At 43.3% G+C, this 26981-nt stretch overlaps 1 protein-coding gene across 2 annotated transcripts in view; it reads left to right on the top strand.

Moving 5' to 3' along the window:
- Positions 1-721: 721 nt before the first annotated feature.
- The window catches only part of LOC132403980 (ubiquitin carboxyl-terminal hydrolase 30-like), a 40555-nt gene continuing 14295 nt past the window's right edge, over positions 722-26981 (top strand). Inside the window, exons 1-8 of one of the 2 annotated variants that reach the window (XM_059987878.1) lie at positions 722-904; positions 2489-2598; positions 6587-6769; positions 9078-9181; positions 19287-19385; positions 20792-20837; positions 23178-23272; positions 25793-25852. In XM_059987878.1, the coding sequence (XP_059843861.1) occupies positions 825-904; positions 2489-2598; positions 6587-6769; positions 9078-9181; positions 19287-19385; positions 20792-20837; positions 23178-23272; positions 25793-25852 (777 nt within the window). In that variant the 5' untranslated portion in view covers positions 722-824. Of the gene's footprint in view, positions 921-2488; positions 2599-6586; positions 6770-9077; positions 9182-19286; positions 19386-20791; positions 20838-23177; positions 23273-25792; positions 25853-26981 lie in introns of both variants that reach the window. The other variant, XM_059987879.1, reaches the window with a different exon arrangement.

Below are 26981 nucleotides of genomic sequence, written 5' to 3' on the forward strand. Positions count from 1 at the left end.
AGTGAAAACAGAACATGCTGGAAAAACTCAGCAGGGCAGGGAGCCTCTGTAGAAAGAGCCAGAGCTAGTTCAGATCGGAGACCCTTTGTCACAACCAGCTTTGATAATGGACTCCAACAGAACAGGACGGGTAGGCCACTTGTCCTTCAAGTTGATCCATCATTCAATATGACGATGGCTGATCTATGCTCGCCTCAGTTCCTCTTCTGTGGCAGTTCCCCACCGCCTTTCATCGCCGAGAGGGTTACCACTTAATTCACTCCGCTGGTGATGGGAAACCAAATACCTCATCATAATCACGAGAAAGTCTGCAGATGCTGGAAATCCAGCGCAACACACACAAAATTCTGGAAAAATTCAGCGGGTTAGGCAGCCTCTATGGAAAAGAGTAAACAATCTACGTTTCAGGACGAGACCCTTCTTCAAGACAATGACCTATTCCTTCATTATAATGAAAGGTTTGCAAATCAAATTCCTGAAATATCTGCACAGTGAGTAAATCCCAACACAGAAAATCGCGGTATCCTGACCATCTATTATAGACGTTTTGTATCTTTTTAGGGGTTTAAAAATACAATAAGTACCAACTTTTCTTGAGTTTGGAGACAACTTCGGCCCGTGTTGGTGAAGCGAGCGCCTCCCAGCCACTGGGAGGACCGAGCTCTCCTCCGAAAACCATGTGCGCAACCCTTATCGCTCCGTGATGCGGGTGCACGCCGTTTCCAGTTCCGCAGGAGGCAAGGACGCCGAGCTTTGTATTTGGTTCCGGCTGCGGCGCTGGGGTCCCGGTTGCTGGCTCCGGGCAGCGGCCGGCGGGAGGGGTGATGCGGATTGGGCCCGGCGCTCGGTCAGAGGCGGGCGATAGGCTGGTGCGAGAGTTTCTACACGGCGGAGGGACTGTGAGGTGAGGCGGAGCGGAGGTGCGTGGGCCCGGGCGGTATTCTTCCTCCCGGGCCGGAGGTTGGGGACGGTGGGGAGCGGGGAGGGATGGAGGGCGGGAGTGATTGGGAGGGATGGATGGGGGAAATATTAAGAATGTGCCTTTTGAACAATGGTTTTCATTTAAGGAGCATACGTTACAGGAGGGTCAAGTGGACAGGGCTGAAAGCTGGACAAGCAAATGGATTGCACTGAAAGAGATATTCCATCAAAAAGATGGAAGGAAAAACTCCAGACATCAGGCTTTAGTTTCTGAACTTGTGCACATTGTGTTTCTAAACTGAAATGTGGGAGGTTGGTGAATGGACTGTGTTTGAGAGTTTGAAGCACTTGTGTTAGACTATCAGTTGAGGTAGTTAACATGGATCGCCACTTCCTGTGGTGTTTATATTATCTCAGGTTGATCTCCTCAGACCAGCAAATTGCAGCCTGTGCTGAATTTTCTGCTGGCATGGAGCTCGTGGAATTAAAGATTAGCTTTATTTTTCACATGTACGTCAAAATGTACAGTGTAATGTGTCGTTTGCACAGTCCAAGGATGTGGAGGGAGCAGCCCACAAGTGTCGCCATGTTTCCAGTGTCAACATAGCATGCTCATGCGACTTTGGATTGTGGGAAGACCTGGAAGAAACACATGCTGTCACAGAAGGAACATGCAGACTCCTTACAGACACCAGCAGCTTTGAACCTAGGTCACTAGCACTGAAATAGCATTATCTGCTGCCCACAATGGGATGGGGGTGTGTGTCAGCCCACCCATAAACTACTGATTCCTGATTGCTTTGTGAGGAGAAATTAGGTCGAGTGGATTTGCAATCATGAGAGTGGAGATTTGAGAGAGGATCTTATTGGACTGTACAACATTACTGGCTATACATGGAGAAGGTATCTATCTCCCTTGGTGTGCAGAACGAGGGCTCACAGTCCCAGATTGCGGGGCAAGAGATTTGACACAGACATTAATCAAATTTCTTCAGCAGCAGTGTGGTGAACGGTGGCATTCACTGCCGCGCAGGTTATAGAGGTTTCATCTCTGAACGCATTTAGGAGGAAAGAAGCTATATTAATAGCAAAGAGTATGGGGGAGGGAGAGAGCAAAATGGGTCATTTGAAAAGATGTACCTTGACAGATGGGACAGATTGGAGGGGCTGAGTGGTCTGCTCCTGTCCCTATTTTCTCTGTCATCAACCAATGTCAGCAGGAACAGGTGAGTGAAGTCCACTCACTTGTGGGTGCCAGGCTGTGCCCATTAACTCTCCCCCTGGGATCTGGGCATTGCCCCAGTCCTAAAAACAGAATAAATTGAAGCAATTTAGTGAAGGGAGCATGGTGCTCCCTGGAAATAGGGAAGGGGAGGGGAAGTAAATCTGACACTGACAAATCCTCGCAGTGAAGGGAGTGTTGTGCTTCATGGAGGTAGGGAAGGGAAGTAAATCTGACACTGACAAATCCTCGCAGTGAAGGGAGTGTTGTGCTCCATGGAGGTAGGGAAGGGAAGGGGAAGTAAATCTGACACTGACAAATAAAAATTAAATCCGTTGATTACAGAAGCAGAATAATGAAGAACTGGGGTGTCATTGGCGGAATAGCAGCAGCCCTGGCAGCGAGCATCTACGTGTTGTGGGGGCCGATTACAGAGAGGAAGAAACGCAGGAAAGGTACGTTCATAAGTGTTATTTCAGAGAGAACTCTCTTCTTTCCATTCAGCCCCTTCTCATTGGATACACTTGGTAGTAAAAGAAAATTTGCCAGAGGAGCCCAGTGGCTCAGGAGCATCTGCAGAGGGAAATGAACAGTGGACATATTGGGTGGAGACCCTCTGTTTGTAGAGGGAAGTGGACAGTCGAGACCCTCCATTTGTAGAGCGAAGTGGACAGTGGACATCTCAGGTGGAGATCCTCCCTTTGTAGAGGGAGGTGGACAGTTGAGACTCTCCGTTTGTAGAGGGAGGTGGACAGTTGAGACCCTCCGTTTGTAGAAGGAAATGGACAGTGGACATCTCGGGTCAAGACCCTCTGGACTACTTTTTAAACTTCAAATTCCAGCATCTGCAGTCTCCCGTGTTTCCATTGTCGTCATTATTTTCTTTGTATTCGAGCCTAAGTGCCATCCTCTGACACATTTTATAGGACGTGCATCCTGTACCCTGTAGATTTGCACTGCAGAATTTTTAAGTGCACAAATTCTGAGATTAAAAATGTTGCAAATTTTTGACCACCAGTTGATATGATGCACACTCACTCTGTTGTGAAATTGGCTGGCCATATTCCTCTGACCTAGCAGCAGATCCCTCCCTCCACCCCCACCCAAGGTTGCTTTGCTAGTGTAATCTAACCGCTGCATTCTGCATTGTAATATTGATCAAATTGAAACTGCAACAACATAAGTGCTGGAAACACTCAGCATCTGTGAAGGGGAAACAGATTTAATGCATAAGGCTAAGGCTTATTTGTCCGGTCAAGTCTTTGTCATAAAATGTACATGGATTCCACTCCCTCACCCCGGTGCTGGCTGACTGCTGAGTGTTTCCAGCATCTTCTATTTTTATTTCACATTTCCAGCTCTTCAGTGTTCTTGGCTGTTGTGAACTGCACGGCAAAGGGGGGGGGGGGGGGGGGTGGGGGGAGAGAGAGAGAGATTCCTGCACCTGGCTTTGGGATCTATACAGGATTTTGAGCTCGCAAATCAGGCTGCGCTGAAGCTTTTGGATTAGAAACCAAACCGGGAACTTAGCTCCTTGTGTGAACGTGAAAGATCCCATGTTACCATTCATAATAGGGTGACTTCTCCCTGTTCTGCAGACTAATATTTATCCCTCACATTTCATCAATGGAAACTTATTAACTGATTCTTATCACTTTGCATATCACAGAGCCAGTGGGAACTGGCTCTGGCATCTCACCTTCAACTCCAGTATAGTAACACACTCCAAAAGTACTTATTTGGTTTTAAAATGCTTTGAGATGTCCTCAGGAGAGACATAATCTACCTGGGTATTCTCCAAACTGATGGCATGAACATGGATTTCTTTAACTTCTGGTAATTTCCTCCTTTTTCCATTCCCCATTCTGGTTCCCCTCTTACACCTTCTCCTCACTGCCCATCACCTCCCTCTGGTTCCCTTCCTCCTTCCCTTTCTTCCATGGCTCACTCTTCTCCCCTATCAAATTCCTCTGTCTTCGGTCCCTTACATCTTCTACCTATCACCTCCCAGCTTCTTTCTTCATCCTCCTCCCCCACCCACCCACCTTCCCTCTCACCTGGTCTCACCTATCATCCACCAGTTTGTACTCCTTCCCCTCCCCTCCCACCTTCTTATTTTGGCCTCTTCCCCTTCCTTTTCAGTCCCGATGAAGGGTCTTGGCTCACAACATCAACTGTTTATTCCTCTTGATGCTGCCTCACTTGCTGAGTTCCTCCCAACATTCAGGAGAATGTTTTTTTTCTTATCTTTGCCTTTGAAAATCTTACTTTTTCCTTGGCCTGATCTTCTCAGTTTCCATTGGGTACTTTTGTTTACACCAAAATCCTTTTAAAAACTAAATATCATGCAACTTACATGGTTTTAAAGGGAAATATTAGCAGAAATAGTTGATGTAGTAAGTTTGCATCAATAAACTGGGCTCCTTCTTAAGCATAGAAAGTTCCATAAAACAGTATGGTACAGCACAGCCCAGGCCTTTTGGCTCACAATGTGCTGACCTTTTAACCTACTCCAAAATCAGTCTAATCCTTCCCTCCCACATAGCTCTCATTTTACTGTCTTGCATGTTCAAAGAACGTTTATTATCAATGTATACAATATACAACATTGAGATCCGTCTCCTAACAGGCAGCTGCAAAACAAAGAACCTATTAAACATGACCACCAGAGAGAGGAAAAAAACACGAATTGTGCAAACAATAAAACCAAGCGAATAGCATTCAGAACTGAAGTCCACGAAAGAGAGTCCAGAGCACAGCTGAGTAAACGTTGCAGAGGAGCAAGTGGAACTGGCCTGACATGCTGGCCTTTTCAATCTGGCCCAACGCTAAAATCACCGTCCAAGCAGTGGCTTGTGTCGCTTTGATACGCTCTGGGGCCTGGACCTCTCTGCCTTGATTCGGCCTGGACCCAACCTTTCCATGGAACCATAGAGCGTAGAACACTACAGCACAGTACAGGCCCTTCAGCCCCCCATGTTGTGCCGACCCATATAATCCATAAAAAAGTACTAAACCCACACAACCCCATAACCATTTTTCTTTCATCCATGTGCCTGCCCAAGAGGCTCTTAAATACCCCTAATATTTTAGCCTCCACCACCATCCCTGGCAAGTCATTCCAGGCACTCACAACCTTCTGTGTAAAAAAACTTACCCCTGATGTCTCCCCTAAACTTCCCTCCCTTAATATTGTACATATGCCCTCTGGTGTTTCGATTGGTCCCAGGGCTCAAATCGTCCAAGCATCAGGTTCTGCCTCACTCAAATGACACTAATGTATCTGCTTCTATCACCACCCCTGACAGCACATTCCATGCACCCACCACTCTCTGTGTAGGGAAAAAACTTACCTCTTACATCCCTCCTATACTTTCCTCCAATGACCATAAAATTCTGCCCCTTCCTATAAGCAAAGTTAAAGATGGATTCTGGAGATGCTCAAAATTATGAAGGGCTTTGGAGAAAAACACAACAAATGAACCTTGTGCTTGTTTAATGGGGGATTTGGCAAAATAAATTACTTTCTTGCCAGAGAGTAGTTGTAGTCTGAAGTGTCAGTGGAAGCAGTTTCAAGAGTAGCTTCCTGAAGGCAATAGATGAATACACAAGGGGAAAATCCTGCCTGCCATGGAAGTGAATGGGCATGTAGGACTTACTTGAGAACCAGTTCATTAGCACAAGCACATTGGACTGAATTGTCTCTCTCTCTGGTGTTTTATACAATTAATCTAACTCCGCTTAAGATGATGATGTTAGAGCAGATGTGGCCTGACTCACTGAAATCGTCCAGCAGGTTCAGTATCTGCAGTATCCTGTATCTTCAGGGTTCTCTGAGCTGTGGTCTTTGGGGCAGAGTATTGCTTCTTAGCCCAGGTCATACAACTCATGGTCCAGACAGCTCAGTTCCACTGATGCTTGCTTTTCAGGCTGAAATTTGGAAAGGATGGTTCATGATGATGATGGCTCTTCCATGAACATACATCAGAAATAGATTGGTTAGCACAAAATGCATGCAGCTCAGTAGAATAGACACAAGAAATTCTGCAGGTGCTGGAAATCTTGAGCAACACACACAAATTGCTGGAGGAACTCAGCATGTCAGCAGTATGAACAGACGACGTTTCTGGCTGAGACCCTCCATCAGGACTGGAAAGGAAGGGGTCAGAAGCCTGACTGAAAAGGTGAGAGAGAATGAAGTTGTAAGTGGTAGGTAAGACCAGGTGAGACATTAATTGTTCATTTCTCTTCATAGATGCTGCTTGACTTGTTGAGTTTCTTGAGAATTTTGCGCGTGTAGCTTAATAGAAGCACTAACTTAAATATTATGTATGTGACACCCAAGTTTCAATGGTATATAGCCAAACCAGTTTGCTATCATTAACAGAAAAGCATTCTAACCAGTCGGCTGCTGTCTAATCATTGGATATTGTTCTTCCCTAGGACTCGTTCCTGGCCTCTTGAACCTCGGAAACACCTGCTTTATGAACTCCCTGCTACAGGGCCTGGCTGCTTGTCCATCATTCATTCGCTGGCTGGGTGACTTTACGGTGCATTACAGTTTGGACACGTCGCAGGAGGAGCAGTGTCCGTATCTCTCTGTCACACTTCTCCGCTTACTCCGAGGTGAGACCTGGGGCTGGGGAACAGTGAAGTTTTACATCATCTTTTGAAGGCCTAAGATGTGCACCATGGTAGCGTAGCAGTTAGCACAACGCTGTTACATCTTGGGGCGTTACAGAGTTCAGAGTTCAGTTCTGGCACTGTTCTGTGAGGAGTCTCTGTATGTCCTCCCTGTGAAATGAGTTGGTTTTCTCTGGGTCCTGCAGTTTCCTCCCACAGTCCAAAAATGAATCGGGTAGGTCAATCAGTCATTATAAATTGTCCCTTGATTAGGTTACAGTTAATTGAGTTTGACGGGGTTGCTGTGGTGGCGTGGTTTGACGAACTGGAAGGACTGACTCTGCTCTGTGTAGCTAATGAAAATAAATAAACACTGTAAATGAAATAAAAATGGGTCTTTTCTTGGGAGATGGGTGTGAGGGTGTGCACAGTCAACAGTGGGAAAGTCTGCTTTTTAATGTTGTCCTGGTATTATAACCTGTTGTTGCTTCCCATTCATCTGCATGTTGTATTGTACTAATGATTTGTAACTAAATTTTAATTCTCCAGATTTCCTCCTTTATCTGCTTGAACGTTAATCTAATGCCATACTGATTCAATAGTGACCAGAGATCAGACTGTCAGCAATTAATCTTAAAGTCGTATCTCCTCAGAATCAGGTTTATTGTCATTGATGTAGGTCACGAAATTTGTTGGTGCAGCAGCAGTGCAGTGCAAAATATAAAAATGCTATACGCTACAATCAGAAATATAAAAAAACAAGTAGTGCAAAGAGAGCACTAAATGTTATTTTTTTAATTTTAGATTTCCATTATTTTTCCATTTTTTTAAAAACATTTTGGTGTCAGTCTCAGAGCTTGCGCAAGCTTAGCAGACAGTGGTGATGGTCACTTCCTGTTTAACACTTCACTGGCAGCCCTAGTAGCTTTTGTGGACATTTATTTTCTGACTTGATCATACCCATTGCCATTCTCTGTCTCCTATCACGGACACCAAATGAACAAAGGGGTGGATATTCAGAAGAGCTCTTGACATACATGGGCTTAGTCAAAAAGCATAGAACAATACAACACACTACAGGCCCTTTGGGCCACAATATTTTTTATTTATTGAGATACTGCATGGAACAGGCCCTTCGAGCTGTGTAGCCCAGCAATCCTCCCAAATTAACCCTAGCCTAATCACAGGACAATTAACATGACCAGTTAAACTAGCAACCACTATGTCTTTGGACTGTGGGAGGAAACTGGAGCACCTGGAGGAAACCCACGTGGTCATGGGGAGAACATACAAACTCCTTACAGCAGCATCAGGAATTGAACCTGGGTCACTGGTACTGTAAAGCATTGTGCTAACCATTATGCTACTGTGCTGCCCTTTTAACCTACTGTAAGATCAGTATGACCCTTCCCTCCCACATAGCCCTTCATTTTTGTACTTTTTTTAAACTAACCATTTGGAGAACATTTGCTGCTTCTCATTTATTATCTGTGTTTGGAATAATTAAAGTTGACACTCGCTGTAAGAAATCCTAAGTGTGGACCTGCAGTTCCATGTCATGGTTGGTTGCAGTGTTCCCTGTTCTCTCTCTCTCAGCACTTTGGGTTGAATAGTCTTGAACCAGGTGAGAGACATTTGTTTAATGAAGCAGCTTGTTATGCAACGGACTAAACTGCTCAAAAGGTTGCTGAAGTGTTTTCGATCTGAATTGGATAAATATATGAAAGGAAATAATTTGCTTGGATGTGGGATTAATTGGAACTCTTTCAAAGAACTGCATGGGCACAACAGACTGATACACTGCACAAGGATTTCTTTACCTTGCATTCAAAACCTGCTTTAATTCCTTCCGTTGATTAACCACTGAAGTTCTTATTTATTTCCCAGTTTTCCTTCCTACATTGAAATACTCCAGTGGGAGACAGTATTCCTTTGGTATGTTAGGCCAGCAGGAACAATATCCTGGTCAGAAACCTGGGTTCAATCCCAAACGTGGGGTCCTGTATCTTGTGGAGTTTGCATGAATCAAAAACGCTTTGTATAAATAGATGTTCGTTATCTGTGCACACTAAGATAGTGACCGAGTTACTCTCTTTAAAAGCATAGCAGATTCGACCTGCCTGGCGGAATTCTGAAACATTCAAGAATACGGCGTTTTGCCTAATTTCTCACTGATAGTTTTGCATAGTCTGTTGATGACTGCTCTGGTTGAGCTGCAGTAGACCCTTTCAATGCCCAAACTTTTCTCACTTATGGTAGCAAAGAAGTGGTAGGCTGCAAGTTGCAAGCTTCATTGTCTCCTCTGTGGCAGTGCTCTCCAACACTGAAGATTCGTCAGAGGACGTGGTGGATGCAGGAAATCTCCTGGAAGTCTTACGGATGTACAAGTGGCAGATGTCTTTGTTTGAAGAGCAGGTAAATACCAAGAATATAGGGGGTGCACGAGTATTGTGTTGTAACTGTAGGCGTGCAGGGGTATAAGACCATAAGACAGGAGCAGAATTAGGCCATTTGGCACATTGAGTCTGCTCTGCCATTCAGTCATGGTTGATCCTTTTTTTCACCTCCTCAGCCCCACTCCCAGTCTTCTCCCCGTAACTTTTGCTGCCATGTTCAATCAAGAACCTATCAAGCTCTGCCTTAAATACACCCAATGACCTGGCCTCCACAGCTGCCTGTGGTAACAAATTCTACAAATTCACCACCCTTGGGCTAAAGAAATTTCTTTGCAACTCTATTTTAAATGGACGCCCTTCTATCCTGAGTCTGTGTCCTCTTGTAGACTCCCCCACCATGGGAATCGTCCTTTCCTCATCTACTCTGTCTCGGCCATTCAATATTTGAAAGTTTTCAGTGAGATTCAAGTCAAGTCAAGTCACTTTTTTATTGTCATTTTGACCATAACTGCTGGTATAGTACATAGTAAAAATGAGACAATGACCCCCCCCCCCCCACCCATCCTTCTAAACTCCAATGAGTGGAGACCCAGAGCATTCAAGCATTCCTTGACTGATAACGCTTTCATTCCTGGAATCATCCTTGTGAACCTCCTCTCAACCCTTTCAAATACCAACACATCTTTTCTTAGATGAGGAGCCCAAACTGTTCATAATGTTCAAGGTGAGGCCCTACTAGTGCCATAAAGTCTCTACATCATATCCCTGCTCTTGTACTCTAGACTTCTTGAAAAAGACCTTTTGGATTTTTTCCCCATTTAGAAAATAGTCTGCATATTTATTTCTACTACCAAAGTGCATAACTTTGCATTTTCCAACATTGTATTTCATTTGCCACTTTCTTACCCATTCTCCTAATCTGTCTTAAGTCCTTCTGTTTCCTCAATACTACCTGCCACTTCACCAATCTTTGTATCATCTGCAAACTTGGCAACAAAGCCATCTATTCAATGATCTAAATCATTGATATACAGCATAAAAAGAAGCGGTCCCAACACCGACCCTGGCAGAACACCACACATCACTGGCAGCCAACCAAAAAAGGATCATTTTATTCTCATTCACCTCCTCCTACCAATCAGCCAATGCTCTAACCATGCCAGTAACTTTCCTGTAATACCATGGGCCCTTGGTAAGCAGCCTCGTGTGGCTCCTTGTCAAAGGCCTTCTGAAAATTCAGATATACAACATCCACTACATCCTCTTTATCTATCCTACTTGTAATCTCCTCAATAATATTTTTATTGTTTTTTAAATAAGGAGAGCATAGTATAAAGGAGAATTGTGCAGTGCATAACAAATGTATCAAATGTACAATTCATATTTATGAAGGAGATGCACCCATAGTGCTATCACATACATACAACCCTGTAAAAGTATCAGCAATAGAACACACCTGGAGTCTGGTTTTGTTGTTAACAAAACACTATTTTATTAGTAACTATGTAACATAGTAACTTGAACCAGGTGAATCAAGATTTAACAGTGTTATGCATATATAGGTGTAAGTAAAGTTCCCAAACTTATTCAAGCTTGGGTGGCAAGAGTTACAGTCTTACGATGGAAAGTTCAGTTCAGATGCACAGAGTTCTTATTGTTGTTGAAGGAGATATTTGTAATCCAAAGGCGAATGTTGTGAGAAGGCAGTTACATCGATATTCCTCAGATTCCATGACAGCAATACAAAATAACAATAGCCATAGGTTTTATCTCTGAAGTTGTTCCACTCCACACATGAAGTATCACCGACAGTGATCTCAACGAATATCCTTTTAACACAAGTGGTACCACATCTGAATTCAGCTACGGGACATCCCAAAGTGGTGGCCACAGGATACTCAAACAGAATCCAAGTAGGGATTATCACCAACAGTAGCTTATCACAAAGGTGACCATCTTCAAGGGAACCACCACCCAGGCAAGGGTTGACACACCAGTAGATTCCACAGGGTTACCCCACACAACATGATAGCCAGTTATCCGGTTCCACGACATATGAAATAACTCCAACAGTGATTTGCCACAGGGGTGCCTTCTTCAGTGAACTACCACACCCAGACAAGGGTTAACACACACGTGGCATTAACAAAGGTTTCCCCTCACCAGAGAACCCACTCCTGTGGATTAACTAAGTGACAATCACACTTTTGTATTCGAATGGAAACAAACTCACCCTCACGGGCTACTTAGAGTCATTTAGCAATACTCTGGATCAATCTCAACTCACCCCTTTTGGGCTACAGAAAGTTTAATCCAGCGACCCCTCCCCTCCCCTCTCCAACAGTGTCCAAACGTCAGTCTCATTCTCCCGGCATTTTCAACTGACAGTCCAGAGAAAAAATGAGCCCTATGAGTACATAACAGTACAAACATGTTTTATTGCCCCACCCCTTCCAGTTCCCAACTCCAAGCCATCAATGCATTGGCAAAAAGTGTTAAACAGTACCTTTGTCCCCACAGAGCTGCATTGGTATAGAGAAGGTGTATTTTTATAATACATAGGCTGTTGTATGATAACAAATTTGAGTCTGAAGAGTTTTACTGAAAAATGCTGGAGGTCAGGGATTTATATACTGAGGAGGGGGAGAGAGAATGGACTTTTAGTCTGGCTGGGAATTTTGAGTAATCAGAACCCAGGAACATTTACAACATGAACCTGAAAGTCCCTGAAACAAGTCCACAGCCTTACCGATCATTCCTTGCCAAGTGGATCCCAAGACTCCTGCACTCTCTTCTGACAGCAGCTTGCGCAAGGGAGAGGAAGAGCAATCAAATGCAGGGCAAACACACACCATCCTCTGCTCTCATTCTCATTGACATCAACCTTGCTCAATGCCTCAATTGCAGAGGAACAATGGAGTCGTTCATGGTCTCCAGGCTGTACAGTCCACTTCCAACCTCACCAATCTCCCTTGGTGGCAGCAAAACATCAGATCACTCAATTGGTCCAAAGACACACCATCAAAATCTAAATCACAGATTTCAATTGCATGCAGCTTAGTAGTGGAATCATATTTGAATGAAGAACTAAAAGGTAGTTTCATGAACTGTCTGCAGGACATCAATATTAGTTACGTTATTCACTGGTCATCTTGAAGGATTTCAGTCTTCCAGACACTGCTTTATTTTATCCCCTCTTCAGCCCTGCATCTAAAGGCTAAAGCTTTTGTTAATCTCTCATTGCTGGGTTCCCAATTCCCAATGCGGCTTGACTGTACGTATCTTGTCACACTGAATCTCACTCAGCACTCTGAGACCTACTTCCAGAACTAGCATTCAATGATTATAAATAAAGAATCACGCAATTAAGGTTAGGGCTGAGGTGAGGCTTTTATATTTACTAGAGATACAGGGTGGAACCTCCATTGAGGTGCACTGCCCAGTAACCCAGCTATTAAAAACTAGTCTAATCACGGGACAATTTACAATGACCAATTAACCTACTAACCAGGACTGTGGGAGGAAACTCATGTGGTGATGGGGAGAACGTACAAACTCCTTAGAGACAGCGCTGGAATTGAACTCTTCACCCCCGCATGGCCCGAGCTGTAATAGCACCATGCTAACCACTAAGCTACTGTGGCCCATCAAAGGGTCATCAGTCTTTTTAACATTCTTCCCCAAAGGACAGTGGAAGCAAAGTCTTGGAATAACTTTAAGGCTGATGTAGGCAGATTCCTGATTGAATAAGGTGGTGAAACATCAAACACTACAGCACAGTACAGGCCCCTTGGCCACGATGTGGTATCAAACTTTTAAAGTAGTCCATGATCCACTAACCCTTCCCTGCTACATGGGCCAGAACCCTTGTGAACCTCCTCTGGACCCTCTCCAATACCAGCACATCTCTTCTACGATGAGGAGCCCAAAACTGTTCACAGTACACAAGGTGAGGCCTCACTGGAGCCTTATAAAGCCTCAGCATCACATCCCTGTTCTTGTATTCTGGACCTTTTGAAATGAATGCTAAAGTTGCATTTGCCTTCCTCACCACCAACTCAACCTATAAGTTAACTTTTAGGGTGTTCTGCACAAGAACTCCCAAGTCCCTTTGCATCTCAGATTTTTGGATATTCTCCCGTTTAGAAAATAGTCTGCACATTTTTTTCTACGACCAAAATGCATGACCATTACCATTATATTCCATTTGCCATTTTCTTGCCCATTCTCCTAATCTGTCTAAGTCCACCGGTTTCCTCAATACCACCTGCCCCTCCACCAATCTTTGTATCATCTGCAAACTTGGCAACAGCCATCTATTTTATCATCTAAATCCCCTACATGCAGCATAAAAAGAAGTGGTCCCAACACCAACCCCTGCAGAATACCACTAGTCACTGGCAGCCAACCAGACAAGGATCCTTTTGTTCCCAATTGCTGCCTCCTTCCAATCAGCCAGTCTCTAACCATAGAACATTATAGCACAGTACAGGCCCTTCATGTTGTGCCAACCCATATAATCCTTAAAAATAAAAGTACTAAACCCACACTACCCCATAACCCTCTATTTTCTTTCATCCATGTGCCTGTCCAAGAGGCTCTTAAATACCCCTAATGTTTTAGCCTCCACCACCATCCCTGGCAAGTCATTCCAGGCACTCACAACCCTCTGTGTAAAAAAACTTACCCCTGATGTCTCCCCTAAACTTCCCTCCCTTAATTTTGTACATATGCCCTCTGGTGTTTGCTATTGGTGCCCTAGGAAACAGGGACTGACTATACACCCTATCTATGCCTCTCATAATCTTGTAGACATCTATCAAGTCCCCTCTGATTCTTCTATGCTCCAAAGAGAAAAGTCCCAGCTCTGCTAGCCTTGCTTTATATGACTTGTTCTCCAGACCAGGCAATATCCTGGTAAATCTCCTCTGCACCCTCTCCATAGCTTCCACATGTTAGTAACTTTCCTGTAATAACATAGGCCCTTACTTAATTATCATGGTTAGCAGCCTCATGTGTGGCACCTTGTCAAAGGCCTTCTGAATGTCCAAATATACAACACCTACAGCATCTCCTTTATCTAATCTACTTGTAATCTCCTCAAAGAATTCCAACAGGTTCATCAGGCAAGATTTTCCCTTAAGGAAACCATGCTTACTTTGTCCTATCTTGTCCTATGTCACCCAAGTACTCCATAACCTCATCCTTAACCATGCCAGAGTCCAATGATTCTTGAAAGATCATTACTAATGCCTTCACAATCTCTTGCTACCTCCTTCAGAACCCTAGGGTGCAGTTTGTCTGGTCTGGATGTACCTTTAGGTCTTTCAGCTTTTTGATCACCTTCTTCCTTGTAATAGTGACTGCACTCACTTCTCTTCCCTCACACCCTTCAACATCTGGCACACTGCTTGTATCTTCCATAGTAAAGATTGATGCAAAATACTCATTTAGATTATCTGCCATCTCTTTGCCCCCACTATTTTTTCTCTGGTCTCATTCTTTAGCAGTCCTATATCCACTCTCTTTTATTTTATACATATTTGTAAAAGCTTTTACTATCCACTTTGATACTGTTTGCTAGTTAGCTTTCATATTTCACCTTTTCCTTCCTTTTAAATGCTCTGTAGGTTTTTAAAAGCTTCCTGATCCTCTCTTTTTCCACTAATTTCTGCTTTGTTGCATGTCCTCTCTTTTGCTTTTACATTAGCTTTGAGTTCCTTTGTCAGTGACGGTTGTACTATTTTCCCTTTTGAGTATTTCTTTATTTATGAAATACATCTTTTCCTGCACCTTCCTCATTTTTCCTGGAAACTGCACTGCTGTCAACTCTACCAGCATCTCCTTTAACTTACTTTTGCCAACTTCTCTCTCATACCACTGTAATTTCCTTTATTCCACTGAAGTACTGCTATGTCAGACTTTACTTTGCCCTATCAGATTTCAAGCTGAACCCAGTCATATTGTGATCACTGACTCCTAAGGGTTCTTTTACCTTAAGCTTCCTAATCACCTCCAGTTCGTGACTTAGCACCCAATCCAGTATAGCTGATCTCCTCGAGTGTCATAACTGTAGGAGGTGCGGGGGTATAGAGTGTTGTAACTGTAGGAGTGCCCCCTCCATTCAGCCCATCATTTCTGTATTGGTCAAGAATGAGGTTCCCAGCCTCATCCTAATCCTAAACACAGGATTCTGCAGATGCTTGTAAATCTTGAGCCATACACACAAAATGCTGGAGGAACTTGGCAAGTCAGGCAGCATCTATGGAGGCAGATAGTTGAGGTTTTAGGTTGATACCCCTTTGAAAAGATGGGGACACAAGTCATAATCAGAAGTTGAGGGAGAGAAGGGGTGAAGTCCTAATGAAGGGTCCCGGACCTGAAATGTCAACCGTTTATTCCCCAGACTTGCTGAGTTCCTCCGACATTTTGTGTGTGTTGCTCCCAGCCTAATCCCACTTTTCACCACTCAGCACTGGGTCAATCCTAGCTCTTGAGGTACAGTTTAAATGTAACAAAGATTTCTGACTCTACCTCATCCTTACAGAATTTCCCCCACCCCACCAACCCCATACTCACTTCCACTCCAACTATTCTACTCTTGAATCTATGACCTTGTTGTCTGACCAGTCTGGTAGGGGAAATTATTTGCTCCGTGTACAAACCCATGTAATTTATACACCCTCAATTAATTCTCCCCTCAGTTCCTCTGTTCCATTGAAGACAATTCTAGTCTATCAATATCTTCTCACAGCCAACATTTTCCAGTCCCAGCAACATCTCCTGGAATTTAACTTGGTGCAGAGTGGCGTAATTTGGAAAGTTGAACCAGGCCAGGACATATTCAGGGAATGGCAGGCCCCATCAAATGTCACTGAACAGCAAGTCCTTGGAGTACAAGTACGGAGTTTCTTGTAAGTGGTGACACAGGTAGACAGAGTGGTGAAGAACATGCATGGAATGCTTGTTTTTATGGGCTGGCTTTGAATATATGTGTAGGGAGGTCATGTTGCAGTTGGTTAAACTGCACTTGGAGTACTGTGTGCAGTTCTGATTGATAGCCTGTGGAAAGGAAGTCATTAAGCTAGAGGGGAGCAGCAGAGGTTCACAGGAATGTTGCTCGGGATGGAGACTTGAGTTATAAGATTGGATAGCTTGGGGCTGTTTTGCCTGGAGGGAAGGAAACTGAGATGTGACGTTACAGAGGTTTATACAATGTAGGGTAAGTAGTTAATCTTTTAGGCAGGGTAAGGGAGTCTAAGCCTAGAGGGCATATCTTTAAAGTGAGAGGGGAGATATTTAAAGGGGAACACAACATTCTGTAGATGTTGGAAATCTTGAGCAACACACACAAAATGTTGGAGGAGCTTAGCAAGTCAGGCAGCATCCATGGAGGGGAAAAACAGTTGACATTTTGGGCCTAGACATTTCATCAGGTCTTGGCCCAAACTATTAGCTGTCTATTCCCCTCATAGATGCTGCCTGACTTGCTGAGTTCCTCCAGCGTTTTGTGTGTGTTGCTCAAGATTTTAAAGGGGAACTGAGGGGCAAGTTTTAAGTACAGAGGGTGATGAGTACAAAATGAGCAGTCAGAGTGTGTGGTAGTGACTAGTACAATTACACAATGTGCAAAAGATGTTTTGACACAGATGCGGATTGGAAAGGTTTAGTGGTACAGTGTATGGACCAAATGAAAGCAAACAGTACTAGTGTTGATGGAGATCTTGGTCAGTTGATCCAAGGAGTCTGATTCTGTGCTATAGAACTCCATGAATGTAACTCTCCCTTGTACTCTATCCACTGCAGTCACACCCTCCTGTGACAGGAAATACATACAGTATTCAAGCTGTGGTCTGGCATTACTCCTTGCTGTTATACCACTTCCCTGCTCTTCTGTGCTTAGATAGTAAAAGAAAGCATCCCATCTGCCATGTTTAATTGAACTATTCTGCTAGATGAACACCTCTTAGTATCCTCCCATTAACTATACGTTTATCTTCCAGCAGTCTGACCCTCTTCCCCTCACTGTCAACACACTTCTGTGCCATTCCAACTCCATCGCACCACAACTTTCAAAATTAACAGATTAACATATCGTACAAGGAGTCAAATATGGAGCCAAATATGGTACCCCACAGGTAAGAGCCATCCAATCTTAAAAAAACTCCCATCAAACAGCCTTTTCTTTCCTGCCACTGAGCCAACTACAGTTGAACTTACCGTTCATAATCCCAACAGCTTTTATATTATTGATCAGTGACCCATATGGGAACTTGTCAAAAGATCATGATAAAATCCCATTAAAACTACATCAACCTACTGTCTTTATCAATCTCCAATATAACCTCCCATTAATCCATGCTAGGTGTCTGTGATTAAACTGAACTTCTCTAAATCAAGGTTTAAAGTGTTTCTCAGAAATAATTTGCTGCCCACTAGAGTTAAGCTTATGGTCAAGTGAGTTGGCTGCAATGTGCAAGCATTGAAGAATTCATCTGATTATTATCTCACAATAGAAGCTGAGGCTTTATAACACACTAATCAGATCACACTTGGAGTATTGTCATTCCAATTTGGTAGGACTAATCAAAATAGGATATACATGGTAAATGGTAGGGCATTGAGGAATGCGGTAGAACAGAGTGATCTAGGAATAATGGTGCATAGTTCCCTGAAGGTGGAATCTCATGTGGATAGGGTGGTGAAGAGAGCTTTTGGTATGCTGGCCTTTATAAATCAGAGCATTGAGTATAGGAGTTGGGATGTAATGTTAAAATTGTACAAGGCATTGTTGAGGCCAAATTTGGAGTATTGTGTACAGTTCTGGTCACTGAATTATAGGAAAGTTGTCAACAAAATAGAGAGAGTACAGAGGAGATTTACTAGAATGTTACCTGGGTTTCAGCACCTAAGTTACAGAGAAAGGTTGAACAAGTTAGGTCTTTATTCTTTGGAGCGTAGCAGGTTGAAGGGGGACTTGATAGAGGTATTTAAAATTATGAGGGGGATAGATAGAGTTGACGTGGATAGGCATTTTCCATTGAGAGTAGGGGAGATTCAAACAAGAGGACATGAGTTGAGAGTTAAGGGGCAAAAACTTAGGGGTAACAGGAGACGGAACTTCTTTACTCAGAGAGTGGTAGCTGTGTGGAACGAGCTTCCGGTAGAAGTGGTGGAGGCAGATTCGATTTTGTCATTTAAAAAAAAAATTGGATAGGTATATGGACAGAAAAGGAATGGAAGGTTATGGGCTGAGTGCAGGTAGGTGGGACTAGGTGAGAGTAAGCGTTCAGCGTGGACTAGAAGGGCTTGTTTCTGTGCTGTAATTGTTATATGGTTATATTGTCAGCACTTTTGGGCCTCTTGTCTACAAATGGATGTGCTGACATTGGAGAGGGTCCAGAGAAGGTTCACAAGGATGATCCTGGGAATGAAAGAGTTAATATATTAAGAGCGTTTGAAAGCTCTGGGCTTGTATTCACAGGAGTTAAGAAGATTGGGTGGGGGGGGGGGATCTCATTGAAACCTATTGAATATTGAAAGACTAGATAGAGTGGATATGGAGAGGATGTTTCCTACGATGGGGGAGCTCCCTTAGAGCTCTGTTCAGATTGGATTTCTGAGACCAGAGGGTACAGCCTTGGAGTGCAAGCACGTCCATTTAGAGATGGGGGAGAATTTCTTTAGCCAAAGGGTGGTGAATCAGTGGAATTCATTGCCATATTCAGCTGTGCAGGCCAAGTCATTGGGTATATTTAAAGTGGAGGTCAGTTGATTCTTGATTACTCAGGGTATCAAAGGTTATGGGATGAAGACAGGAGAATGGGGTTAGTGGGGGATAATAAATCAGCCATGATGGAATGGCAGAACATACTTGATGGACCGAATGGCCTAATTCTGCTCCTATGTCTCAAGGACTCAGTGAGTTAATCAGTAGCCTGTTGAGTTTCTATTGCTGATATCAGTTCCTATGCTGTACGTCTGCTCTTAAACAGTAATATGATATAAAATCAAACTTGATCAATCTTGTTCCTTGTCTCACAGAATAGGGTTTTGATTTATATTGTGCGTTGTTCTTGGTCTGAGTGCTTTCCTGCTACATGACACTATTCTTCTGTTTTCAGGATGCTCACGAACTGTTCCACATCCTCACCTCTGCTCTGGAGGATGAGCATGATCGCCATTCTCCAGTTGCACATTTATTCGACATTCAGTCTCTGCAGGTAAAGAAGCTTTAAGCTGGGATTGTGTCCCAACAGTTGTGAACATGATCAGGATTTTGAGGTCTCTTGATCTTCCCTGAAAGAGAAGGATGATTACCTTCTGGTATGTCTAAGACAACAGTTTGACCAGAACTAAATACTCTGATCATTCTCTTCTCACATTTTAGGATTACTACAGCAATGTTCCACAGAGAAAATTGGAAATAAGTTACAATTGCATGACGAGCTGTGCTGGCGCTGAAATATGAGGCGACACTTGCAGGCTGCCCCTTCACATGGTTAGGTTGTGTTGGTTGTTAACGCATTTCACTGTATGTGTCGATGTACATGTGACAAACAGCTCTGAATCTGACTGACATGTTTTATATCAGTGGGCTCAAGCTAAAGTAAGGAGGGTGACTTTTTCCCCGTCACACAATGAAAGTGAGTATTAACATTGCTCCCATTCAACTGAGACTGGACGAGAGGAATTCTTGCATTTACTTCTGCATTTTGCACACCTTTCACATCACTTTCTACATCTAAGAAATGTTTTTGAGGTGTCTTTGTTGTAGTAAAGAAAACACACCATAGATCATCTTAGGATGGTGAGCTCCTACAGGGTAGATCATATATACACAATAACAATACAGAATAAAGTGTAACAGTTACAAAGAAAATGTAGTGCAGGTAAATAATAAGGCGCAAGATCATTATAAAGTAGACTGTGAGGTCAAGAGTCCATCTTATTGTACTGGGAACTATTCCATAGAAGCTGTCTTGAGTCTGATGGTACGTGCTTTCAAGTTTTTGTATCTTCTGCCCAATGGGAGAGGGGAGAAGAAAGAATGTCTGGGGTGGGGATTATGTTGGCTGCTTTACCGAGGCAGCGAGAAGTATAGACAGAGTCCATGGAGGAGAGGCTGGTTTCTGTGATGAGATGTCCACAACTCTCTGCACCTTCTTGCAGTCACCTGCTGAGCAGTTGCCAGACCAAGCTGTGATCCATACAGATAGGATGTTTTCTATGCTGCATTCAGAAAAATTGGTTAAGGATTAATGGGGACATGTCAAATTTCTTTAGCCCCCTGAGAAAGTAGCCCCTGTGTGAACATTTTTGGCCATGCTTGTATGTAAATGCCTGACTACACTACAAACAGTAGTTCATTGTTTGTGATGAATTTTGGGATATCCTGCATTATGAAATACACTAAACATTGGAAGTTTTATTGGTCTCATACAAGTATAGAGCAACGTGTATTTTGAATGTTTTGCAAAGTCATGTCATCTCAGACCTGATTGGAGCCAACTTGACTTATTTCCCAATGGCTCAGAGCTGAAACCAGCAAACACTGTTTAGTTCAGCAAACGTTATTGTTTGCTTTCCATCAGATTTGGTAATCTCTCTATCTCCTTGGTTTTCATAGAGTCCACCAGAATTCGAGGAAAGCCAGATGAGCTGCAGGAGCCGAAGTAAGAATCTTCATAGTAAAATATACCTTAGTGACATTGGTACTCAATTGAGTGTGACAGTAGCCAAGTCAATACAGTGAAGGACTGGGCAACAAGCACAACCTCAGCTGAGAAACTAAACCCATGAGACATGCAGACAACAGAATGTCCATTGAAAATTTGTGGGAATCGTTTATGATTTGAAGGTACCCAATGTGACCAGTTTTGTGTAATATTCTGTGAAGACCTGCTTTCAGTTTAAAAGCATTTCACTCATTGGTTAAAATTGATGAAGGACTATTCAACTAAGTAACCAAAAATTTGGTCAAAGACAAAGATTACCATCTTAAAAGGGGAGGCAGAAGTGGTGAAGTTTTGGACCCATTCCAGAGCCCGCATGCTGGCAGATGAAACAAGTGGAGCCAGAAATAGGAGATATGCAGGAGCAATTATATTTACATATCATCTTCTCCTCTCTGGATTTAATGATGAGAATTGTTGTTACTGGGAGATGCTGTTCCACTTTCTGAGGCTGGCGACGATACTAGGTGAAGTAGGGTCAGAGTAAGGCTCCATCAGCTTTAACCTAACTACACGTCTCTCCTACAGAAACAATCAGCCACTATGGTAGCCATCTTCCATCCTACTAAGCGGCAGAGTGAAGTTAACAGCAGCTTCATGAGCCCCAAAAACCATCCCAACTGAACTAACAGACTTGTGCAAAGACACAGTGGCCATTCTTCCCTCCCCTGTCATCCTAACATAACCACTTGCAGCAAGGAATTGCTGAATAGCATTCACCAATATGCCCTCTGGAAGATCTCTCTCATTCCCTTTCACAGCACCACTAGAGTCAGATGCCAAACTCCTTCTCCCCTACAGACAAACAAGTTAATGCGGCACATTTCAAGAGCTGAAACATGGTTCCTTACTGTCCATCATCTGGCTAGCGTACTAGGCAGACTTAGGAATTGGGGGCTGTGAACTGGCACAGATGAAGAACTGAGGCCATGATCATATTGAATGACAGAGCAGACTTTAGGGGCCTGGTGTCCTCCTCCTATTTCTTTGTTTTATGATATTACCAACACATTTGGTTTGAGCATTTCTTCTGGAGATTGTCTCAATAAGTTATTTTCATCTATAATATCTAGATGCATATGATTTACTCCATGATGATAACAGCACACAAAATAATTCATTGTTGCCCTCTTGTTACAGTCTGATTTTGTTGCTATCTCTCTGAGGTTGTTTTGAGCCTTTTCTAGTCAATGCTCTGTGAAGCTCTCCCAGCTGTCCCGATCTATTTATCTTTCCCTTTCTAGTCAAGTTGCTGATGGTGTAAATCTGAAATGAAAGCAAAAATCAAAAAATCACTGGAAAGCATCTTAACACATCATTACTTCCCTCCGCCTCCACTTCCAGCAAGGATCACTCCCTCCATCAGTCCCTTGTCCATTCATCCCTCCCCTCTAATCTCCCTTACAGCAATTACCCTGCAAGTGAAAGAAGTGCTACACCTTCTCATTCATCTCCATTCAGGGCCCCCAAACACTTCACCTGAGAATCTGCTGGGATTAGCAATTGTTTCTGGTGCTCCCAATGTGGCCTCCTCTACATTGGTGGGACCTATCAGAAATTGGAGGACCGCTTCGTTGTGCACCTCCGCTCCATCCATCAAACACGGAACTTCCAAGTGGCCAAACATTTTAATTCTGATTCCCATTCTTAAGTGTCGGTCCATGATGTGCCATGATGTCATGATGCCATCTTGTGCCATGATGAGGCCACCCTCAGGGTGAAGGAGCAGCACCTTGTATTCCATCTGGGTAGCCTCCAAACTTCTGGTAAAAAAAATTTCCCTCCCCCTCCCTCCCTCTATTCCCCACTCTGGCCTCTTACCTCTACTCATCTGCCTGTCACCGCCCCTGGCTCCCCTCCTGCTTCCCTTTCTAATATGGTCTGCTCTCCACTCCTATCAGATTCCTTCCACTCCACTCCAGCCCTTTATGTTTTCCACCCACCAGACTTCACCTAACGTCTTATAGCCCTCCTCCTTCCCCTCTCCCCCTTCCTTTGCAGTCCTGAAGAATGGTCTCAGCCCGAAATAGCGATTGTTTATTCATTTCCATAGATGCCACCTGACCTGTTGAATTCCTTTAGTGTTATGTGTGTGTGTGTTGAACTGGAAATACTCAGCAGGTCTGTGGGAAGATTAATACAGTTAATATTTCAGGTCTGAGAGGTCAGGACTGTTGAAGGACTCATTTCTCCCAGCACAGATGCTGCTTGATCTGATGAGCGTTTCCAGCATTTGCAAGTTTTATTCCCCCTGCTGATTGATTTCTTTTGTTGTTCAAGGGCCTTTGCTGCCACCACCACGTCCTTGGAAGTTTCAGCACCCTTTCCACGGCCGACTAACCAGTAACATGGTGTGTAAACAATGTGAGCAACAGGTGGGTGTGTGATGGGGAACAGGTGACTACTCTCCAGTGTTTGTATTACTAGTGAATCCGTGAAGCAAGATACTTCTTTCTCTTTATGTCGGTGCTCCCTTAGTGCTCTGTTCAGGTTGGATTTCTGTGACAAGAGGATAGCATCAGAATAGAGGGACGTCCATTTAGAATGGAGATGAGGAAGTTCTTTAGCCAGAGAGTGTGAATCTGTGGAATTCATTGCCACAGGTGGCTGTGGAGGCCAAGTCATTGTGTATATTTAAGGCAAGGTTAATATATTCTTAATTAGTCAGGGCATGAAGGGATATGGGTAGAATTCAGGAGATAGAGGCTGGGAGGGAAATGGATCAGCCATGATGAAATGGTGAAGCAGACTCAATAGGCCAAATAAGCATAATTCTGCTCCTATATCTGATAGTCTTATGGTTTTGTATAAAACTGAAATCTGACCTGATGCCGGCCGATACAAGGACTTAATAGATTTTCTATAACCAGTCTGACCAGTGCTGTAGAAGTTAGAAGCTCAAATTACTGGTTTGCAAGGATGGAACACCAGATACTGATCAAAGATGTGCAAAAGATCATCGTGATCTCAACAGATGAATAGGCTGATAGCACAGTCTTACTTCAACCTGCATACTTTACCAGCATCTGTATACAACCTAGCCTGAATCTGGTCCAATCCCATCTGGCTTGGGATGGATAACTTGACTCTAGCAGCCTTCAGGCAAGAGAGCTGTGAACTCAAACTGACAATGATTTGGGTGGAGGGGTGAGATGGGGCAGGGAGAACCAGACTTGGATTGTAAATATTAGTATTACTTATCCGATATCAATTTGCCCCCTTGTGTGCCAATCAAATACTGAAAACCACTTGTGTCACTATTGTAAGAGAGGCAGGTGCTGCTTTGACAAGTCATCAACTATATTTAAAGCAGAGGTTGATAGGTTGTAGAATAGAAAAAATGTCAAAGATTAGGGCATAAAGGCAGGAGAATGGGATAGAGGGGGATAATAAATCAGCCATGGTGGAATGGCAGGGCAGACTCAATGAGTGAATGGCCTCATTCTGCTCTCTGTCTTATGGACTATTGGCTTGCAATACAATAGGGTTATTTGCCATTGTGTAAACTCTTCACTCCTCTTAGTGATTATAGTTGTTCATGGCCCAGAGTCTTCCTGTACTTTCCCTGAATTGGAGATTTGGAAAGAAAGTCCTCTCTGAAAGTGTAGATGTTCAGTATGCTGACTGGTATCTGTGAAGAGAACATCTATCTTGCAGTTATTATTTCTCCAGAATGACATAACATGGCTTGTATTCTGAAGAGTACTTATTGCTAACACTGTTTGAGCTGATGAGTTAGAGGTAGGGCCAAGCGTATAGTTTTCAGAGAGCAGTCAGCTTAGCAAACAAAAACAATTCACTCAGTAACCAGTCTTCTCAAAGAGCACTGGAAACAAACCATAGCAGCTTCTCCCAGTAATAGCCAGGTAATTTTATTTTACAAATCAAAGTGTAAAGAGTAGATGATTGCTAGATATGGGTATGAGGAATAATTAATCTTGGGCATTCACATCATTATGACCATGAAACTTGATTGACAGGGAGATTATCCAATCATCTCCAATCTGGCTAGTTGATATGTACTCAGCAATTGCTGCTGCCTTTTTATCAGGTGCTAACTGACCTACTGCGTATTTTCATCACAAGGCTTTAGCACTTATGGATGTAAAGTGCAAAGGGTGGGGGGTAATGTGGCTTTTGCCACTAATGCTGAACATAGGCAAGATTGTTAGCCTGCAATCATTCCTTGCAGATGTGGTTCTGTCACTGAAGTGAGTTGAACACTAATGCTGAATTTCCCTCCTAATGGCCTGTAAGTTGGATAACAGAAATTGGGATGGGGTAATAGCATACTGCTAGTAACTTGGGTACCTTTCGTGCCACTTTCTGTAAGGAGTTGTCTGGCATGCTGAAGCCCATGCTGTCTATCACCTTGTACCCTGTGACTGTGTGGGTTTCCTCTGGTACTCTGGTTTCCTCCCATATTCCATAGACGTGCGGGTTAGTAGGCTAATTGTACACATAGATATAATTGGGCAATGCAAGTTTGCTGGGCCGGAGGGTCTGGTTACTGTGCAGTATTTCTTAATAATTAAAAATAAAATAATATATTATATAAAATAAAAATTTCCCAGTGTGAACTATATTTCCTCGAGCACCTTGAAAGTTATATATTTGTGAAATAAATGGCCAGGTGCAAACAGACTGGTCTTTGAGCTCTGTATGCTGTTACTCCTGCTGACCACTACATCTGCCTGTACTGAGTTTGCTCAAGTTTTACTCATTGTCAGTGGCCTTGGCATTGCAACCAGTGAGCTGTGAAACTAGGACAAACAGACCATGTCTGCTAGCACTGCAATCACTACCAGTACTCTCCCACCCTCCAGTCATGGCATGTTAGATTTGTCGCTATAGGGAGAAACTATGCCATTACTAACTACACCTTTTCTCATCAGAGTCCTGTCAGGTACGACACGTTTGACAGTCTCTCCCTCAGCATTCCAACAGTGACGTGGGTATGTACCATCTTCACTTTAAACAGTTACTTGTTTTGTACCATATATTTGTAAAGGCATTGAGTTTGGCTCTGTCACTTTATGTATGTAATGAAAGCCAGAATTGTAGGAACATAATTCCAAGCTGCTTTTTTGTCTTATGCAGCATTGAGGCTGTTACTGACACTTGGTTGGAAAACCAAGAGCTTGTCTGCTTAATTAGTTGGACATAAAGGATCTCTTTAACGATCTCAGGAACTATGAGCAATATTCAATCTTCAAGTAATAATTACTAAAAAAGTGAACTGATTATTATTATTGCACTATGGAAGTTGCTATGTGCAGAAGTTGGGAAGATGGGCAGAGAGATGACAGGTCGAATCCTGAAAAATGTAGGTGTTACATTTTGGCTAGAACATTCTTTATGGTGGGTCCTGAGGAAGGATTGGGAGAAATGGTAGGATGGTGGAGATACTCTAACAACATTTAAGGGGAACTTAGTCGAGCAGTCAGCATACCATGTTGTTGAAGGCAGTGGTGTGATGTCTGGGAAATGGGACAGGTACTTGATGGCTTGCATGGATACAGTGGTCCTGTTTTTGTGCGGTGGGACTCTAAATTGATTGAGTTAGTACTAGAACAAGATTTATAGATGGTTTTGGGTTGTTTCAAGGCTGTGAATGGTGCAGTACTAAAGAAGCATCCTTCAAATGTCCTGATTAAAGATTTAAAAAATAAATGGCTGTGTATCTTTAGTACCAGAAAATAAGGAACTGGGTCCACCGATCACTGTAACTGGATGAGCAACTGAACCCTGCAGATCTGCTGAGTCCACCAGTCACTAACTGGATAAATGACAGAACCCTACAGATTCGCTAGTGAAGAACTAAAGAAGAATTGGTCAGAGATCAGGGTTGCAGAAGGGAAGGAATTCATACAGATCAAATCATTACACAATGTGCTGAGGTAGTACAAGATAAAACAATATCCATGTAACAGCTACGGAGAAAGTGCAGTACAGGTAAACAACAAAGTGCAAGATCATAATGACCTCACGAGGTCAGAAGTCCATTTTACTGTATGAGATCCATTTAATATTTTGGTAACAGTGGGCTTGAAGCTGTCCTTGAGCCTGATGGTACGTGCTTTC

This window comes from Hypanus sabinus, chromosome 13 (assembly GCF_030144855.1).
Source record: "Hypanus sabinus isolate sHypSab1 chromosome 13, sHypSab1.hap1, whole genome shotgun sequence".
In the NCBI taxonomy this organism is placed as follows: Eukaryota; Metazoa; Chordata; class Chondrichthyes; order Myliobatiformes; family Dasyatidae; genus Hypanus; species Hypanus sabinus.